This window comes from Fundulus heteroclitus, chromosome 20 (genome assembly GCF_011125445.2).
Source record: "Fundulus heteroclitus isolate FHET01 chromosome 20, MU-UCD_Fhet_4.1, whole genome shotgun sequence".
Lineage (NCBI taxonomy): Eukaryota > Metazoa > Chordata > Actinopteri > Cyprinodontiformes > Fundulidae > Fundulus > Fundulus heteroclitus.
The window spans coordinates 12,251,206-12,273,250 of record NC_046380.1 but is presented as its reverse complement, the minus strand read 5'-3'; the positions used below and the strand labels follow the sequence as shown (position 1 = coordinate 12,273,250).

General features: G+C 37.2%; 1 protein-coding gene across 1 annotated transcript in view; it reads left to right on the top strand.

The window, feature by feature from the left end:
* draxin (dorsal inhibitory axon guidance protein) overlaps positions 1 to 20,826 on the top strand; it is a 30,365-nt gene extending 9,539 nt beyond the window's left edge. Inside the window, exons 2-7 of the mRNA XM_036152034.1 lie at positions 5,371 to 5,891; positions 8,999 to 9,225; positions 17,941 to 18,055; positions 19,151 to 19,243; positions 19,320 to 19,409; positions 20,506 to 20,826. Coding sequence (XP_036007927.1) covers positions 5,393 to 5,891; positions 8,999 to 9,225; positions 17,941 to 18,055; positions 19,151 to 19,243; positions 19,320 to 19,409; positions 20,506 to 20,618 — 1,137 coding nt within the window. The 5' untranslated portion in view covers positions 5,371 to 5,392 and the 3' untranslated portion in view covers positions 20,619 to 20,826. The remainder of the gene's footprint in view (positions 1 to 5,370; positions 5,892 to 8,998; positions 9,226 to 17,940; positions 18,056 to 19,150; positions 19,244 to 19,319; positions 19,410 to 20,505) is intronic.
* The last annotated feature ends 1,219 nt before the right edge of the window (positions 20,827 to 22,045 follow it).

Sequence of the window (22,045 nt, the reverse complement as noted above, 5' to 3'; positions counted from 1 at the left end):
ACTATCACCTTTTTACAAACCATTGACTGAACTCAATCAATTGCACTTAAAATAATCAAACAATTAATGAGACGTTCAAGCCATTTTTTTCCATCTATTTGATACATCTTTTTCTCCACAAAACCCCTGTTTTAGTCTTTTCACTGCAAAAATGGAATTAAAAATAAGTAAAATGTTCTTAAAATTAACGTATTTGTTCTTGATTTGAGCAGGTAAATAAGATGATTTGCCAATGGAATAAGATTTTTGCACTTAAAATAGGAACAACTCATGTCCATCATCTTATTTCAAGTGCAGTATGTCTAATTATCTTATTTTAGGGGCTGAAATACTCATTCCATTGGCAGATAATATTATTTACCTGCTCAAATCAAGGACAAATACACTAAATTTAAAAATATTTTACTTATTCTTAGATCCATTTTTGCAGTGTTGATGTTAAGCGTCAACATAAGCAGCACTTTATCATTGAAACAAATAGATTCCCAAACCAGCTGAACCCTGACTATGTCACACAGCTGATATCCCTGCCCTTTGACATGCCAACGGCCTATTTAGAGATAAAGATTTCACCCCAGCCACCCTGCCATCACTCCAGCTTTCAAACTGCACAGCTGGTTGAACTCCCAGAGGGTCCATTGACACACTCCACCTCCAAACCCCACGAGTGACACTTGCACTCGCTCTGCAAATTTCCCCTGGCATCAGCACCCGTCCTCTTCACCCTTCGCAAACACGCACACACAACAGGCTGTCCTTGTTTGTTGTTGTTGTTTCCCCTTAAATGTCCCAATTGCGCGCTTTTTTTTTTTTCCAGCTTGGTGTGATGAAAGACCAAAGACCTCCATCAGGTGCTCCGCCCACCCCCACCTCCCCATTTCAACCTTAAAGGCTCAGAAAGAGCACACACTCACCATCACTAACAGCTCAATACTTCTTGCTCATTGATTTTCTGTGTGCCCTGCACTGCAGTTTGTCTTTTAACACAAGGGACCCGCCTGCTGCAACACCAGAACAGCTGTGCGTACTGTCTGCACCGATGGATTGACTCAGTTTAAGAGTAAGACACTCACAGGAGTTTTATAAAAGAGAAAAAAAACAGCTTATGTACGTCTGGTGCTGTAAAAAAAATTAGATCACAAAGATGCATCATGACTAAATAGTTTCAATTTACCCTTTGAAGACAGATGTCTCTCATTTAAACGTTGTTTCCCAGCCATGTTTGGGAGGTTAGGGTTAGAGTTTTTTGTGGGTAAATAAATTTAAATGAAAGCTGATATACTTTTCTTTTACAATATAATGGGTAAGGGAATGGGATAAGGAGTTTACGTCTCAATTCAAATATATATATATATATATATATATATATATATATATATATATATATATATATATATATATATATTTATATTTATATATATATATATATATATATATATATATATATATATATATATATATATATATATATATATATATATATATATATACATATCATTGGCAAGCAAAAACAATCTGTTGTGATAAGCAAGAATTTGTCGTCCTGTGATGATCACAGTAAACCCGGATGATGTTTGCAAACCCTGAAAACTGACAGTATATTTGGTATTGTTGCTTTGCTGTGGGGATTATTTTCCAACTGCTGTTTTTACAAGGTCATGTCTAAATACTGTGTTTACGTTTCAAGATCTGGCTGAACATCATTGTTGTGTTTATCAGTCAGGTTGTACCAGTGAACATCACCTGTGATGTTAAGTCGCCCATTTCATAATGGATATTTTTAACATTTGTGAAGGGGTATTTGTTTTTGTGAAGTTTTGAATGGATTATAAGGGGTATGAAAAATTCTTCCCAAGTGTGTAATATCACTCCGCCCCTTCACGTACACAGCTCTCTATCTGTCTATGTCGGAAGGACAGAGTAGTTGAACTACACTGCCCTGTTTCTAACATTCTTGTCATTTTTAGGCGCACTGCTGCCTTTCACTGGATTAATCGACATACACTGCTCACATCAGATTCTTAAATTAAGCTTTGTACCAAAAATGAAGTTCATGAGGGCTTTGTACACTTTTCTAGTTTCAACATTATAGTCAAGCAGTCTTGTAGACTGCTCAGGGCTCTGATCAAGTAGTGACACAGTGTACCGTAATGCTCCGATTATCCATTGAGCGGAGCAGCTTCGTTGCTAACCAAAGTCGTAATTACACATTTAAACACATTTTTGAGCGCTTTGTACCACATAAAATCGGTCAGTAAGCCCAATGGTAATTATATGTAAGGCGCACCAGATTATACGGTACACCTTCAATTTCTGAGAAAATTTCAGGATTTTAAGTGAGCCTTATAGTCTGAAAAATACGCCCTTTGTTGATAAAGATGAAGACACACTGGAATAACTTATATAGTTATTAAAAATTTGAATAAGAGCAGTTTCAACATCTCCTTGTCAGCCGATATTTAAGGTTATCCAACAGATTTAACTAATTCAAACTAAATCTCATAATAGCTGAAGTAAGTCTGCCTATTCTGCCCTCCCTGGATAAATGCATAATTGTGCAAAATAGTTGGCCTATATATTAAATTACTTGGTCATAGTTGTCATTAGAGAAGAAAAGAGCGAAATATTGTCCTAAACTATAATTAGAATTTTAGTAAAAAGTAACACAAGCACTGTACCAAAACCAGAAAAGGGCCCTTTTTACAACATAAAGACCTCAGCTATAATAGTTTAAAATCAGTATGTTACTTTTAATATAGCCTATAATGATAAATAATAATTATGATGTGCTTATACTGTGTTAAATAAATGAAAGTGAATATGTTTTGTAATTGTGCTGCTTTAATATCCAAAAATACTATTTCTCCAAATCTTTAAAAGTAAAATCAAAAGTTATCAGCTTGGTTATCAGCTTGGATTAATGAGCAAATTGACAAAACTATTGGGCAAAATGCGTGAAATATATGTTACCCAATATATATATATATATATATATATATATATATATATATATATATATATATATATATATATATATATATATATATTCATTTTATTTGTATATTATTAATTAATCCAATATATTAATTAATCTATTAATATCAATTAATCCAAGTTTTATATGGTTACATTTGCGTGTTGTTGTTTTTTTAAACTTTCTTACTGTACATGAATTTTGCTCATTTAAAAGATACAACTTTTTTAGCCTTTGCTGATAAACTTAAATTAGATTCAACTTAAATGCTCTTCTGAATAGAAGTCTGCCCACTGATGGTAAATAGATAGATTCCTTTATTTAGCCAGGTAAAAAAACTCATCAAGATTAAAACCTCTTTTCCAAGAGTGACCTGGCCAAGACGGCAGCTCAAATACACATTTGGATACATCACACACAGTAAGATTATCAGTTTACAAAGTGCAGTCACAACAGCCAATCATGTTTTGTACTCTGTCATTCATAAAATATTTGAATTCCCCTAGAGAAAAAAGACTTCTTAATTTGAAGTCCTTTTGTGCATCATTCCAGGCCGATGGGGCAGAGTATTTAAAAGCCTTTTTTTCTCACTTCAGTTCTGACTCTATGGATCTGCATCAGGATGAAGTTCTGAGAACAGATTTCTACACATATGTAGACATAAATATGTAGATAGAGATCCAAGAATAGATTTCTAGTTAAAGGTCAGCCGGTGGGAGAGCCTACGAGCATGCAGAGATGGAGAATGTGAAATTGCAAATAAGGAGCAATCATGTACACTGTAGCTACAGTCAGTGACAAAACACAATGCACAGTGATAAATAGCATCCAAATTCTTTAAGCAACGGACCTGGAGCATGCATAAAAAGCAGGTCTCCTTAGTCCTACAAAGGTAAAAATGATCAAGTCAAGAAATCAGGATTTAAACTGAAAATGTTTTTACCTCATTAAGGCTGTAATGAAAAAGGACAAATGTTTCACTCCACTGCTTAGTTCCTCACATATTTTATTCACATCTGGTTGCGGCGACACACCAATAATGCAGATATATTGAACCTCATATTTCAGTTCAGTCACATCTCGCAGACATGTTGACTTTCGTAATGAAAGGTGCAGTTGGAGGGCTCCCGAGACCACTGAATAGACAGCGATGACAGATGTGCGCAGTGCGGCGTCTTGTTTTGAGTTATGTATGAAGGTACAGGAGCAAAGATGTAATGTGCATTGCAAAAGAAGAGGAACAGCATTGTGCTGAGTGGAATGATGAGTAGATCACACGTCTCAGTGATTTTTTAAACTTTTAAAGTTTTGTTGAAGGGGGAAAAAAATCACCCAATTAAAAATATATGTTCATCTGCTTTGATATGGGTGGTGGAGTAAGTTTTACCTAATGTTTTTGTTAGGACCGGGTGGGTTTAAATTTGCAGTTACACTTTGAAAATTTGTTTTGAAACAGCCACATTTTCAGGGATGTGCACATAAAAAACCCTAGGAAAATAAACGAGAGACTACTGCTACTAATAATATTAATAGTTATCAGAAATAATAATTATTATTATATTCTTTACATGGCTCACCGTTGGACAGACACAAAAAGCTCTGGGTCAATCTTCCCCTTTGACGATTCATACACAATTTTACATGCTGCAACTTTGTGCTTTCCTTCCACAATATTGTACCTGAAAACAAATGAATTTGTAATTAAATCATTACATAAGTCTATTTTCCCTTATCATATTTTTCATAAATTATAAATATTCTTAAATTCTCAAATCTTGCATTTGTTTGTCTCCCATATAAATTGTACATTATTATCTGAAGACTTTGTATTACATCCCATTTCTATTTGTTTTAAACATGATCCCTCATTGTTCCAGTTGTCTCTTTTGCAATGTGACACATTAGCACTGTTGACCAAATCAAAATAACTTTAAGCCACCTAAAACTGTTAAACATTTACTGATGTAATAAAACCAATTTTCAATACTGTAGATTATAAGTAGAGCATAGAAAATGACTTTAAATTGCTTGTTGTCAAAGCAGATACAGGCTCTCCCCTTAAATTTGGTAACATTCATGGTCTAAAACAGTAAAAAAAATAAAACATTTAATGTCTCACCACATCTTATTTTTGTCATGGTTAAACATAATTAAACTGTATGTAAAGATGAAAACAAATGCCCAAAAGCAAAATTAAGATGGAAAACTGAGGAAAGTTTAAACAGTGTAAATGCTTCTGCTGGTCTTCAAGAGTTTTTAGTTAATAAAAAAACAAATGTATTTTATATGAAACTGTAGTTCATTACAGGGGTTTTTAACTGCAGAATGTTCTTTAGGTTTTGATGTTACTTCTTGGAAAATGAGAAACGCTCAGATGTCTTTTCACCTCTCGGCAGGTGACATCGTGTTGGACAGAAAATGGCACTCTACTGGAGTCTGCTGCTGGTTTTCCTGTTCGCCGTCCTGGCTCCGTTACAAGGCACCGATCCTGCTGCTCCACATGGCAAGAGGAGAAAGGCACAAGCCTCAGCAGGAAGCAGTAATTCCTTACAGTACCCTGTTCAAGTTCTGCAGAGCCAAAGTTATGGCAGGGATCGCGGGGGGCACGGCAGCCAGAGGACCCGTTCTGCTAAAGGCGGAGCTGGACTCCTCTCTCACAGGGCCCTTCATCCTCTGCCCAGGCCCGATGATGAGGAGACAGGCCTGGAGGGTCTGAACCCAGTGAGAGTTGAAATAGGCCCAGGTAGAGACCGAGCTCGACTGAGTGTAAAGAGTTCATCCCAGAACCAGGAAAACAAGAGCAAGGAAAACCAGCTTGTAGTTACACGAAAGGGAAGAGGGCATGGGAACGGGCACAGGCACCCTTTAGAGAACAAGAGACAAGGGAGTCGACGGGACAAGGTGCGACACAAGAAAGGTAAGATCTGCACGTGTTCAGGCCAAGTGTTTAAAAAATAACTGTGAAAAGCTCTGGTTTCCAGTACTGCACCAACAACAAAACTTAAAGCCCCATTTGTGTAAGATTTTCACACTAAGTTAATCACAAAATAGCTACTACAAAAGCCGCTGTGTATTTTAAATGTGACAATATAAACATGTCCTCCATGTATTAGCTGCTGCTAATAGCTAATAGCTACGATCATCGTGTTGAATGGTTTTTGGCACTGTTGCTAAGTCCACTTGTTTTTTTTTCTAAAGTCACTAAAGTTCTAAAGTTTCTGAATGTACAGTCGCTTATTTGGGGTTTGATATTCCTCCTCGTACTGTACATACACACCCTTTACGTCATGGAGAGAGAGGTGAAAAAAACAACCCATTTCTGCCAGGAGGACACAGTAGTTGCTGGACTACACTGCCTTGTTTCTAACATAATGGCAAAAATAAACTTCACTGTTATATTAAATTACCGTACCTGGTCAGCAGAAAGCCAGCAACCTCCGCCTTGGTTTTAAGTCCGCGCTCCCTCAGAAATATCTCCACCTGGTAATAATAGCTGCGCCGATATAGACTCATTTCTCTCAGTTATTACTTTTTTTGCTTTACTTGGTTACTTTCTCTTCCCTCTCGCTGGGCAAAGAGTATAGATGGTCCTCCACTTCATCAGAAAACAGCAAATAGAATGATATATGATTGTCTTTGCTTGTTTTATACACCTCCACCACCAACAGCGCGTCTTCATATAGAAGACAGACAGGGAAAATGAGTATGGCTGACAGTTTGTCACCTTTCGGCTGCTGAAATCAGAAATAGCGACGCAACATGTCTCCCAGTGAGTGCACCGGCACCTATGTATTTATACACTTCTAATTCTAGGTTATCAGAACGCTTAAATTTTTTATGTGATGTTATTAGACTTTGGCAGCATATGTAATTATTAAAGCAATACTTAATTTTTGCCAATTAAAAGCCAAATTAATTACACACTGTCCCTTTAAAGACTCGCTGATGGCTGTCAAGGATTACAGGACACTCAAATCAAATACATTCAGTTTTAATGTCCTTTAGAGCATTGCTGCAAGTTCTTTTTAGTCTAAAATGACAGTAATACAGCATAATCCATAATAGTTAAAGGTCTAATTATCAACCTCATTCAAGGTATTTGTGCCCATTACTATTAAACTCACTTTGACTCAAAAAACAGAGTAGTAAGGAGATTCATAATTCATAATGTTCATTAAGAACCACAAATAAATCTGTGCAGTAAATTAAATGTGTGTAATACAGCCTTCCATCATATATTTGGTTTATAGCTTTGAAAAGGTAACTTAGGTCTCAGAGTCCAAGATTTCTGAAAGTTTCATTTCTATGTAGTGCTTGTTAACTGGAAATAATCTTTATACAATAAGAGCTACATATACTCTCCATTAGATTGTTTATGACACAGCGATGATAAACAATGTTGTGAAGTGCAACATTTTATCCCTGCTAATATGGAAACCTGGGGATTATTCCCAGAAACCACAACTTTGCAGATGAAAAGAATTGTATTAATGGGTCTTTGCAATCATTCCGCCATGGAAAAAAAACAAAATTGCAGGACGCCAGACGTAAACACTTCATTAATCAAGCTTTGTTGCAAAAGCTGATCATGTGCAGAGAAGGTGAAATATGAGACAATGCAGATAATAAGAATCACAACAGAAAAAAAGAAAGAAAACGAAGACATGAAACAACCCGGAGCAAATCACTTTAAAAAGGGAATCTTGGGAAACTGAACAAAATTATTCGTGCCCCTGGCAGATTTAGAGGTAAAATTACTTTTAGTCAACTTGAAGTTTGTTTCTGATTGGAAATGGTCTTTTAAAAACAATAAAACATCATTAGAAAAGTATCAACTAAGAAAATAAAATTGTATTTATGTGCATTTTCTTTAAGAAATGTGAAAAATCACCCTTCTCAATAGCCAATGTTAAAATCTTTAATGGTATTACACCAGTCAAACTCCTATAATTGCTGACCAGCATGTTTTGCATGCTTCCATTGGTCCTCTTTCCCATCACTTTAATATTAGGCCCTGTTTACGTGACAATTTCTGATGAAAATGAAACATTATGGTCGAGGTTGTATTGTTCATGACAACGGTGAATGTTTTCTCTGACAATGGCACAATTTGAGAGCAGGCTGAACAGTGTAATAACTGGAAAACGTCCCGTAATATTAACAGTGGTGGATGGTGGAGCACTGTTTATTCTGGTGACTCTTCTAAATGTAACCAAATTTGGTGGTTTTATAATTCAAAGTCAGTTGAATCATTGACTTTGTATAATTATTTATTGATATTTGAATATGAGCAGTTTCAGCATCTCCATGTCAGCCTATATTTAAGATTATCCAGAATCACTGTCTTCTTATTATTGACTGTCCTATTGACAGTTGAACCTCGTCATCTGTCAGTAGGAAAACTTTATTCTCTGCGATCTCGAATGTTTATTAGTTTTGGTGCCTTTTAGGCAGAAAGTTTTAGTATACATTGTCTTGAGTTTCAAGGAACATAGCACCAACTAGTGACATTACAATGGCGTTACACTGTTTTCACGTCTATTGTCATGTATATTGGGATTGTAATAAGAACGTTGTCATTTGAATGGCTTGACAAAAAAGGGGGGAAAAAGACAGTTTTCAATGGACTGTTGGCATGTAGCAGGCTTTTAAGCTTCCTCCGCAAATTCCCTGTCGAATTCAAGTCAGGACTGTGGCTGGGCTTAATACCAAGGTTTTTTTTCCCCAACCAAAAGAAGCGTGAAAAGATAACGTTAAGCCTAAGTCTTCCAGTCATATGCATAACGTAGGGGTTGTCTGTACGCACAAATTTGGGAGTATCGCTCATCATAACTTTTGGAGTGAAACAAAAAAAAAAAACTCAGCAAAGAATAACAGTACAGAAAGCGTTGCAAAATGAAATATGAAGTGTCAAAGCAAAAGCCCGTGCAATAACAAACAGAGAAAAAAATAAAGTGATTCCAGTGTGCCCTTGTAGCTTTTGTTCAGATTCAAAACAAAACAACACTTTCTCCATCTTATCAGGGTTTCTCTCGGGGCCCGAGACCAGCTCTGCGTTCAAGGACAGATACCAATTCGAGGATCCTCCCCCCGCCTCAGCCTCGCCATCCACCTCCCCCTCCCTTGACGTGACCCCACCCAGTGAACCCCCCTCCCCCATCTTCAGCCTCTTTGACTCTGACTCCTCCATGGTTACCACGGCGACGGACGAGCATCCCCCAACGCTTCCCCCGGCCTCCACCAAACCCCAGGTAACCTCTACATAACTGGAGTGCTTATTAAAGGCTGCGTCTCCCGTACCTCAGTGTGACTCCAGCAGGCCAGGGAAATAGAGTGAAAATGAGGCCCCATTGCTGCAGTTATGCTGCTCCAAACCTCTTAGCTCATCTTAGAAAAGACATTGTGAAGCTGAACGCTGCTGGTGAAAAACGTCCTCCAGCAGTCCCACCTCTCTGGCTCTTAGTTGTAGTGTGTTTGAGAGGTATGACGATATTCATTGTAATAGAACTAGACCGCTGGGTCTCTGGGTTCAAGAGCGCTGGGTTCATTTTCTTTACTTCTATTGTGGCCTTGTGTTCTGGAAAAAAAAACTGCAGGGGTGCAGGAGCCAACGTTGACCACCTGTCACATCCTCCTGGAAAGATACATACATGTGTTCATGAAAATCTGTCAATTTCTGGACATAAAACTAATAATCTGTGCATCTTTGGCTGAAGTTTAAAAGACAGAAGTGAATCTGTTAGAATCATTTAAATTATTAATAAAACCAGTACCTCATCCATTGTGTAATGGAACTGCTGGAAGTGATGATAGCAAACATAACACTAACATCCAATTTATAAACTCCATTTTCCTTTACGTAGGAAATCAAGTATCCAATATTTTTTTTATTTTTAACTTTTTATAGTTCTGTGTGAAATTATTAATACCCCTTAAACCTTATAGCACATAAGCTTCAGGGTATTTTATTGGGATTTTGTGAGACAGACCAACACAATGTAGTACACAAATGTGAAGTTGAAAGTCATTCATGGTTTTATTTATTTAGTTTTACACATACAAATCTGAAAAGTGTGGCTTGCATTTGTTTTCAGTCCTCTGAAGCAATACTTTGTAGAACTCTATTGTCATGCAAGCATTACTGGAAGTCTTTTTGAGAATATCTCTATAGCTTTGCACATCCAAGAACCAACTTTTTTTTTTCTAATATTCTTTGCAAAGTAGCTCAGCTCAATTATATTGAATAGGCAGCTCCTGTGAACAGCCACTTTCAAGTCTTGCTACGGATTTTGGTTGAAGTTTTAGGTTTATTTAGGTTAAATTTTAATATCTTAATATGCTTTAATTTAAAGTGCTAAGATAATAGTTGTCCTGTCAACAAGTTTCTCCAACCTGAAATAGCAGGTGACCTGCTATTTCAGCAGCTTTTGATAATGTTGATCATTCTGTCCTTCTGTCTCACTTAAGCCACTATGTTGGCATCAGTGGCTCAGCGCTCCAGTGGCTTACATCCTATCTACCAGACAGGTGTTCCATAGCTATGGCTAATAACATATCTTTCTCTAGTGCTCTGCCAAGTGGGGTGCCACAGGGTTTCATTTTTGGTTCACTTCTTTTTTCTGCTGCCGCTTAGAGAGATTATAACTCCACATCACTTGTCTTTCCACTGTTATGCGGATGATCTTCTGATTTGCCTCACTGTCAAACCAGGTAACAGTCATGTTAAACACTCCCTTCTGGAAGGTATCTCTGCAGTAAAACAGTAATTACCCCAAAAAATATATTTTTTAAATTAAACAAAAGATCAAATACATGTTTTGTTGTTGAGAATGCCATAATTAACGTCAGTGCTCTGAATATTAAATTTAGTGACGCTGCAAAAAATGTGGGGTTGATTTTTGACAAGGATTTTAAATACAACAAACAAGTTGAGTTTGGTTGTCAAATCAGGATTTTACCATCTTTGTGTTTTAGCAAAGGTTAAGCCTGTTTTAAATCTCGTCTTCAAATTATTTCATTTATGAAGGGGAAAAAAGCTACACAAACCATCACGGCCCAGTGTAAAGCTGTAACACTGCCACCCACCCCCGGTGAAAGAATGAAGGAATAGAACCTCCCTGAGAACAGGAAGCTGCAAGGTCTCAAAAAACAGAATATGATTGCCTGATCAAAAGAAATACAAGAGCAGATCAGAAGAACAGCCATTAAAAATCAATCCCATGGCTGTTTCTAAATGTTGGGAATCCAATGACCCACATAAGAATGCATTTTGTGTGATGAAAAAGTTGCTGTGTATAGCTGTGCACTAACATCCAAGAAGATACTTTTTTTTAAATAAGGAGTCATCAAAAATTTTTTGCACTAAATAAAGATAATAATCCAAAGGCCCTTGCAGGACCAGTATTCAGAGGTATCATTGAGAAGCAAGTCTTTAATTATTATGTAATCCTTATGTATCCTTTTTTGGTAAAGTTTAATGAGCAGCTGCACAGAAACAGGTGCCTCCTGCAATTAATCTAATTGATATTTCCAATAACCTATTTCCAGTGGCTGAGAGGGAAAAAATTGATCAGCTTCCATCAGGCGCTTGTTGTCTAAAGTATTTCATTTGAAACGTCTCAAAGTCCTGCTGACCTGATTACACTGTGAGGCGTTTGTTTCCTATGGAGGAATTGACGCTAGCAATGTTTTTGTCCTTTATGGCAAAACGTGATGGCCGAGGAAACCACTGTGGGGGATTGTTTTGCTGCAGTGCCACAAACCTCTCATCTGAATTTCATTATGTATTTAAAGGAACAATATTTAGATTTTTAAAGGTCCTTCTTTGAAATAAACGGATCAGGCTGCTGACTGAAAAATTCAAACCGAAAAAGAGATTGTTCCTTTTTAATCCCAGATATTGCTATTAAAAACTATAGCCCGAAAGGGCACACTTAATGCTGCTTAATCCTTCATCGTTCTCTCGTTTTTCACGCACAGCAAAGGTAGTTTTGTAACACTTATGCCACTGCTCCTGACTATTCTCAAAAGTTTTCCCTCTGTGGTTAGAATCTACCCTCATCTCGTCTAGTGGTTGCTTTGATACGAAGCAAAATTGTATTGCAATGATTCACTCACTAATAAAACACTTTCCTTTCGCCTGCAGATTGGCCAAAACAGATTAAATAGTAAAAATGTGGTTCCTTGTAGATCCTCTGTAGATCCTGTATGGGCAAGTCTAACATTTATTTTCATTACAAAATCTAAAATCAGTTAAACATTTACTTGTGCATTATGCATAAGAACTGATCACAGTGATTATACAATGTTGAAAAACATTTATTCACATTTTTTGGAACTTAAAACCCTGTCCTACATGACAAAATACATCAAACAGATAAAAATTAAGAAATGATTTGAATTTTTCCACACCTGAAGCTTAATCTGCTAATTAAAACAGACAAACAATATAGGAACTGCATATTTTCAATTAAACGAAGTACATGTTTTTTTCAATAATTGTTTTATCATTCTCTTCCTTTTATCTTGTCCACTTGTGAAAGTCAAATCTGATGAGCTCTTTGTGGCATCTTATTGCCACATTGCCAGACAGGACACTGGAAAAAAAATATATATATATATATATTTTTTTTTTATATAATGATAATGCATTTAGCCAAAGGGCTGGACTAAATTGTTCGGCGGGCCGGATCCGGCCCGTGGGCCGTATGTTTGACAACCCTGGTTTAGGCATTGTCTGGGGTAATAGTAAAAGCTAAATAAACAAACTGAATGCTAAGCTAATAAATTGCTAAACTGAAAATTGGTAGAACGACAGCAAAACTCACTGTTCGAGCTCCTGCCTGCTATGGAGGCGTACGAGACGGAGACACTTTTATGCCCCACAGTGGCAGAGCTACTGAACGCTGCTGGTAATGACACAAACACTTTTGAACCAATAGCAATGAATCTCAGGAGGAGGGCGCCATGCTGACAGTTTTAGACACAACAGCAGGATTTCAACAAATGCAGTAATTTGTCCAAATAATGACCAGGAATATAGAGACGGCACTATAAGACAACCATGTTAACAGTTCAGTAACACAAAAAAAGTTGATTTGGGGGTGAGTTACCCTTTAAGGACCCAGTAGGGATGTTATGAGAGGAGCTGAGGCTTCGACTCGTGTATCGAGTAGTGGATGGGGGCGTTCCTGCAAAGTATTGAGGCTTGCTTCATTTAGGGGAGGAGCCAAAAATTATAATGGCCGAAGCCTTGAACCAAGGTCGTACCACGTGACGGCTTCAGGGAGTTTGTTAGAGCGTTGCAGTCAGTTCAGGTCTTGGAAATCATTTTCATAGCTTGTAGATAGTTTGTAAAGTGAGAGGAAGAGCTTGGAGATTGAAGACAGTGAGGAGATGATATAGGATGGAGTCAGCTAGCAAGAGGAGGATTTCACCTATGTGGGAATATTTGACTTGATTTCACCCAATAAGGTAAATTTTACATACGTAGGATTCATTAGATTTGCCTATCAAGAACGGTGTTTTTCAGTGTTTATTTATAGGTGAGGTGCATTAGCTGGCCCACCAAGTGACATCCCTTTATTAACATCAGAGGAGATCAACTATGTTGGCTGGCGCCTTTCTAAGCTTTCTCCATTATGAGGCCGCTGCTGAGCTGTCAGCTGAGGAAAATGTTTCTGCCTCCAAAGTGGCTCCCCTCATGAAATGTTGGAGCAAAGCCTTCAGGAGACGTGAAAGCCAGTAGCAGCAGCAGCATTAGAAGTTGGAGATCACCTCATCAGGCAACTATGGGAAAAGCTTCAGATTTTACAGGCAATGAGCATCCTATCCCTAGCCCTCCTTCACTCAAGATTCAAAGTTATGGGTGTTGGTTGGCTTTAGGTTTTAGCAGATGTTTTTATATAAAATATGTATATATATTTATATTTTTGTAATTTGATTTTCGGTTTTGGGTTTTCTTCATTTGTTCACTGTATATAGTTGAACATATTTTAAATTGAATTTAAAAAAAATAAAATAGCTAAAAGAATTGTGTTTTCAAAGGAAGTAGTGTGAAAAAAGAATCTATTAAAACCAAAAACTCTTATTTCTGTATAAAATCCCCCGTTTTGCAGATCATTTTCCAAGTTCCACAGGCGCTGCCTCATGAGGCCTCATCTCACCTTCACTAGTACCCAACAAACCAGCAATCAGGGACCTTGGCACAGGTGTGTCACCAACTGCAGCTCAGCCACAGCTACAGCAGAGATCCCCTGTAGGAAGAGCATTCACACAACCACACTCACCCACATCCTTGACACATAAAGCTTTATAGTATGCATATCACAGGAGCATCTGTTCGTTGCTTCTTTAGACATTACCAACAGTTTAGGCATTTTGCTTAAACTTTAAGGCCTCCAGTGTCTAACCACACACCTCCATCACTTTATGTTGCACCTTAAGAGATGGATGGGAAAAGATGTAGTCATAAATATAGTGTATGGGAGAGCACAACAACAGCTCTTTGTGTTTTGTTTTGGTTAGGGCTAAACATTATTAAGGGAAACATGCTATTGCAATATTGTTCTGTTGTTCTCTTTTGAGCCTATGCTTTATCTTCTCAAACCCCCAGTTGGTCATGGCAGGTGACTGTTCACACTAAGCCTGATTCTGCTAGAGCTTTCTTCCTGTTTAAAGGGAATTTTCCTCTCCACTGTCGTTACATGCATGCTCGGTATGACGGATTGCTGCAAAGATAGCGACACTGTCAATTCATGCTCATCCAGGAGGATTGGCTCTGCTGTTTGCGATGTTAGTGCACAATGTAAATAAATACACCTGAAAAACTTTGTAATTTTGGTATGTCATCAAATACAGTCTACAAATGGAAAGTATTCTGTACTGAATTACAAGACACGTTTAAAAAGGTACATATTTTAGTAATCGTTAAACTGACGTGAAACAGAAAAGGTTCAGAGTAGATAAATACAAAGAAAACAGAAAAGTTGAGTAAACCTCAGTACTACAGGATTGCAATATATTGCTAATGCAGGGAATTTGAATTAGCCTGAATCCTTTTGCAAATTGAAACGATTCAATACATAAATTGGTAAAATGGAGGGGACAAAGGAACTGCCTGCAGATGCAGAGGACAGGGAGTTTCCAAAGACTTATTATACCTCCCACAATGAACAGGAAAAAATGATAAGGATTAGATTTTTTATTTTGCCTAACATGCTGGCTGCTCTCTTATGAAGTTGAGAAAAGGTAAGCCAGTGCTCTAAATGACTTAGAACACATCCCACATGTAACACAGAAAGCTTTGTCAGAGACAGTACTGTCCTGGACCCTGGCAAAGCTGTCAGCTGGCCCGGTCTGTATTACTCAATAAATTGACTTTGTAAAGTCCTTTGAGGTGTGCTGTTAATTGGCGCTATATAAATAACTGAATTATATTGAATTAATATTGAAGTGATGGGATGTTGATTACAAATTCACCCATATTTGCCCTTGATCACAATGTCCCAAAACGCTCCCTGTAAAACTAATATCTCAGTCACTGAAGCTAAAGCTGCACAGAGAAATCAAATGGTAACCAGAATTGGACGGTTCTCACTCTGATCAGTACTAACCGGTGACTAGACAGTCGGAAACTCCAAAGTCAGATATTTTTTTAATCAGTAAATACACCATACTTAGGCAATGTGAAATAATCGTGAGGATAACAAACTCTTGTGTAAAAGTTGTTACTGAATAATTAAGAATCAAAATGACCAATTTTTCATATCAGTGAGATGTTAAACTAGAGGAAGCACATGGATAGAAGAAGGTACTGCAATTTTTTTTTATATTTTGAAACATGTTTGTCCTTTTTCAAAAAGTAAACTACAGGAACGTAAAACTTTGTTTTAAAGTATTAGGAAAGCTTCGTTTGACAGAGACTTCTCTCTCAAGCATTCCCCTCAGCTCCTAATTTAAACATGGCTGCTTATAGCTGGAAGATTAGAAATAATGCCGGTCTTATATCTCATGTCTTACAACACTTCAACAGAAATTGGAATCTGACTTCATCTGTCAGAGCTTTGTAGAAACCAGACATTGGGCACAACGTTCTGGTTGCTTCTTTAACTAAAGTCTTTCTCAGATGTGGTCATCAGCAGCAGTAAGAGTCCATGCAACTAGCCAGATATATTCCTTGCTTGAGGAGTGTGAATGCACAGAACCTAAAATAATAATAGCCTACCAAATATTGCATCCAGGCAGTCCTTTATGATGTTGCAATGAAGACTGAAAATCAACATACTGGGCAGTTCTATTTAAAGTTACATTTCAAGAGCTGACTTTTTGTAAGGGTTGTTATATTGTAGAAAAATAATTGTCATTCACTGCTTCCCTCAATTTAATTACATTACATAATTTATGATTTATGCCTTTTCTGTGGAATGAGAGGTAATCTTTGAGCAGAGTCCAGGAAAAAAAGACATCAAGAATTATGATGAAACCATTGTGCAGACCTGAAGTTATTAGCAACTTTACAACCAGTGTGGCAAAGAAAATAAATAGTTCTCTCCGTTGTTTATGTTTCTAATTTTAACTAAACAGCTATTTAATCAGTCCTATAAACACTGTTTGCAGAAATCGTGATGCATTTTAAGAGCTTAGGTCTGCATGGAAATTATTTTATGCACTAGAAAACTTTGAGGATATTGAGAGCCGTGTCAAATGTCTGCGTGTAGAACCTGATTCATGTCTTATGGTGCTTTAACATTAAGCATGATGTACAAGATCTAGATATAGAAGACTGGAAATTAAAAGACTCTTTGACTTGTTGATTAGATTTAATGTTTCTTACTCCCTTTTCAAACCAGAAAACTCTTTGTGACAAAAAAAAAAACAACACAATGGCATTCAAGGGAATAATATAAATAAGATCAATTTCAGCACCAGCAGACATAAATTGTCAAGACGGCATAGTGAAAACACAAGAAACCCGTGAGCGAAAACAAATCACAATAAACCTCAGAGCGGTGAAAAACAATGGTCTGACAGCTAACAAAGAAAAACCTGGGCTACATATAGTGAGAGAGACAAAAAATAGAGGATTCATAAAAGCCTCATATGGAGAAAACAGAGGCAAAAAATCAAAAATAAAGATGGGGAACAAAAAACAACCTCAAATAAACTACTTTACCGTTTAATGCTTTTCACAAGTGTGCACTAATTACATCAGCTCATTAAGTAGCATGAGGTTTTCTGCACAAAAAAGACCAACGAGTATTTTTCAGTAAGATACTCCACTTATTATTATTATTATGAGGCCCATCACATTTGATGAAACATCCTCTTCAGACGGCTATTCACTCACAGCCTGCATTCGTTTCCCGCTGTCTCAAATAACACAAAGATGTATGCGGCCGTTCTTGGTGATCTGTAAGCTTCCTTCTCTGAACCGTTTATTCAAAAACAACACCGAAGCTGTGAAACCTTTATTTGTATGCTGGTCTATGTGCGCAGATGTTTTCTATGCTACCAATCGATTGCTTTCCAAAGCTTGGCTGCTGTCTCTGTTGTCCCTTTGAGGGTAGTTTATGAATCGCTGAAGCGTTGCTGCTGCTGGTCACAACACCAATGGTGTCATGAAAACATTTGCCTGCAAACTCTCATAACTCACCGCTGCCGGGGGAAGACTAAGGAAACTATCTGCAGTGTGTTATTTACACCCACTCAGGGTATCAGCTTTACATATTTCTGATTGAATTTAAGAATGGAAGATATTGCATTCTGCAGCTGACTGGAGATTAGATGAGTTGTTTATCTGCATGTTGGTGTAGCCTGTTTGTTTTTCTGCATTAAATATGAGTCAGGCACAAAGATAATGGTGCCACTGAAATAAGTTGATATACGGTGACCTTGCAGTGTATCGACTCTTTTCAGCGGAATCAGTTATTGTGGCCTTGCAGTTTTAATTGAGGTTTGATTTTCAGAAGTCTGCACATGGACAAGGAGAGGTGATGCCAACGTTGGACATGGCGCTCTTTGACTGGACGGATTATGAAGACATGAAGCCCGTGGACGCCTGGCCATCCTCCAGAAAGAAAGGTGGAAATATTTCAATCGAAAGGGAAAACCTTTCTAGGGAGACGGTTAGAATTTAATCAAAATTGTTATTATGTCCGATTAAAATACCAAAACTGCTAGTCAATGTCACCACAAGGTTGTTGTTTTTTTATGGAGATTGAAAATGATTGATTTAAGTATACCAAAGTGGGCCCAAAACAGTGTTTTAGAAAATAGTGGACTGCGTTATTTTTACTGCTTAAATGATAAATCATATGAGCGGAGATTGTTACTTTGCTTAGCAGAAAATGGTGGAGAATATTTACATACCTGAGTTTCGGTCATTTGCACAGCCGACAGAAAAACATGTTTGTAGAAATAGATGTCCCTGACACGAATCGTCTGAAGCAAAGTAGTTTTGTTATGAGCTGTGAAATAATAGCTTTACAGTGCAATTTTGGAAAAGCCATTGGAATAGAGAATCAAATTTAAGCTAGACTCCTATTTAAGATAGGTTTAAATTAGTGTGTAGTTTCTAAAATCTAAAACATTTGAATCCATTTATCATTTAAAAAGGCTGTAAAATATTACATTAACCCGTCAATTGCTGTGTGACATTTTATTTTCGTTTCACAGCTTTACATCATCTCACTGTTCACAACCAAAAGCTGTAGTCAAACAGATGCAGTAAGCCAAAGGTTTGGAGATTGGGTCACTAAGAAATAGAATTTTAAGTTTATAAAGTTTTCTATATTACTGCTACTTTACCATGTTGACTAAAAACCAACATTAGCTATTGTTTAGCCACGAAGAATGTAATTGAATGTATATTTTATAGATACAGCATTGAAATGTCAAGATTTTAAAGTTTCAAGTTCACAGAAGTTTTAATATATTTCAATAAATGTATCATCGTTACTGACTCTTTGTCTCCTGCCATGAGGTTCAGACAGACTCCTAAATTTCCCCCAAAAAATTAAAGTTAGTAACTAAAATCGTTGAAGTATTACTCTGAGCCTAGAAGCAATGACTGCAGAAATACGTCATTCTGTCTTGTTAAAATAAAAAAATAAACAACTTTTCAGTCAGTTTGACATCATCAGAAACTGTTGGGTTGAAATCCTTTTCCTGTTGCAGACAAAAGACGGAGTAAAAACCTCAGCAGTGGAAATGTGACTGCAGGTGCGGATGCAGTCGAGCCATGTGACCACCATCTGGACTGTCTCCCAGGTCAGTATAAACCAAACAGTTTGTGACAACCGCATTAATTGGCACATTATAAATTGCGTGTTTCTTGGGGCGTAAGGTTCTTGCTGTGACCTGAGACAACATGAGTGCAAACCTCACAACCGAGGCCTGAACAACAAATGCTACGATGACTGCATGTGTGAGGACGGTGAGTAGAGCCAGTCGTCGTTGACTCGAGTCCGCGTCTCTAGTGCACCCTGGATATTCCCTGCTGAATTATTCCAGATGTCACTAAAACATGCAAGTGTAAATGATGGAGTTATAAACCATGGAATATAATTCTCTAAAATAGAATGAAAACAAAAATTGGCACACCTAGTAAATTACTCGAAAGATTTATTAGGTTTTGTCGCAGGTTTGTGGCTGACTCAGAAGAACGTTTAGTTCCCATCTGACTTTTCCATTCCTTTCCCATTATAAGCAGTTCTTTCTTTTTTTTAATTAACATTGTTTTTGCTCTTATAGAATACTAAACCACTGTTCCATGTTTTCTCCATTTGTGGATAAGGGATCTTGCTCTGGTTTCCTATAGCGCTAAAGCCTGCTTTGTAACCGTTGACTGATAGACGTCAACATCCATTTCATATCTTTTCTTGGATTTCTTTAAATGTGTGCACAATTTATTAATTATTGAGGTCTTTTAGACAATTCCTGGGTTTGAATCCCAACCATGAGTCATGTTGCATGGAGTTTGCATGTTATGTTGCATGGAGTATGGATGCATGTGTTCTTTCTAATTACTCTCCCAGAGTGTAAAAACCTGCATGTTGGGTTAAATGGTTATGCTTAACTGCCTTTAGGAGTGAGTGAGTGAGTGAGTGAGTGCATGGTTGTTGGTGCTGTGTTTCTCTGTCTTGCCCTGTGTTAGACAGGTTATAACCTTCATAATCCTAACTCTCACCCAATGACCGATGGAAATGGGGCACCAGTGACCCTGCATGGATAGACACTAGGTGGACATATCTGAAACATTTAAATGTGACATTAAACCAAAAGAGTGAAGATCTGAAATGTGAAGCTGATTTTCCACACTACTTTTGCCCCACATGTTCAAATTCCAACTGAAATCTTTCTTTGTGAAGTTTAAATGGTTTTAAAGCACAGGACAGCGCATTGCAAACTTTGAAGTGCAGAGGGGAATAAGGGATTTTTTTTTTAATGTGTAGTTTCCTCTCTCGGATTCTGTTGTCGCACACTTTGTCTGATTTACATTTGACCTATCTTGCTTCATGAATATCTTTCAGGATTTCGTTGTTATGCTAAATTTCATCGGAAGCGACGTGTGACCAGGAGGAGGGGCCGCTGCGTCGTGCCAGAGTCAGTCAGCAGTGACCAAGGAGGCTTCATCACCGTATGAAAATAAGAGAAGGACAAGATGGGGGATGAGCATGAGGAATAAACATGTGACTACTATGACAAATACAACAGCACAGCCATGACGCTTCTAAAGGAATAAGTGCTTAAAGGTGATCTCTTGCTGTGTTTTATTGTTCTAATGTGGATCAGTCCCAGCAGGTCAGCATCTTTAAGTACCTTGTTTCACCATAAAAAAAAACAAAAAAAAACATTTCTACAAAACTCCTTACAAAATGTACCACGTCTGCTGATTCTTTGAAAATGTGTTGCGGTTTTCATGTCATTTGTTGTGAAGGATTCCCTTTGATTCTTCTCTAAGTTCCATTTGTAATTGTCAGTCATTCGGTGTTGATTGCCTGTATCATACAAACTTTGCCTTTGTGTTTAATTTTAATTTCCTTCAACCACAGTCCTTTCTTCAATCTGAATGTTTTCATACAACTTACGTCTTAAAATACCTTCATCATATTGTGTTATACAGGAAGCAATCACTCACATAAATAGTTAAAGAGAAACTGGGATGTTTTTTGTTTAACTTTTACCTCTTGGCCACCATGTGGAACAGGTTCACCAAATTGTTTATGAATCCTGTTTCAGTCGATCTGTTTTATTAACACAAGGCAGGTCTAACAGTCAAGGAAATTTTTATAAGCGATGCCACAAATGAAATGTTCCTAATGATACTTTAGTGAACTATAATACCTGTTTATTTTTTAATCTGTTGTTGTCTTCAGTCCTAATACTTGTTTTGTATTTATTCTGTATTTGGATATGTTTGTCTATAATTTGTGTTTTTTCTCTTTTCATGATTAAACACTTACTAAAAAACTCTGTATATTGTACCCTTTCCTACACAGCAACAATATATTTTAAAAAAAAATAGCCCCCGGTATCTGCCACATATGCAAATAAGAAAAAATATGTTAGAATCTGAGCACAATCTAGGAGAAAAGTCACAGCAATCATTATGGGACAATTATGACGAAACCATCATGCTGACCTTATGTTATCAGCAACTTTACAAGTGAGGAAAATAACATATATTTTTATATTTTTTATTCTAACTAAACAACCCTTTAATCAAGAACCCCAATCTTCATGATGTTTTTACATTTGAAAAAGAACTCATCAAGCAACTGAGGAAAAATTGGTTAGAGTATATTAAATAATGTCCTTTTTAGTTGGGTGTATGGTGAGGGGGAAACCAATGGCTCAGTGTTCAGTTTATTTATTTTTTCTTTCTACTCTGGCTGATTGGGGCTTTCAAAATTCTCATTTTCTTTTTTATCCTGACAGAAATGTTGCCAAATTTACTCGCTTTTGGCGTCTGGCGAGTGTTAATTTCGGACCCTGCGTACAGCGTTCTAATTCTTCCAGTCTATTAGCAGCTTCCCTTAAGAGGTCGGACACTGAACGTCTGCCTGCTGA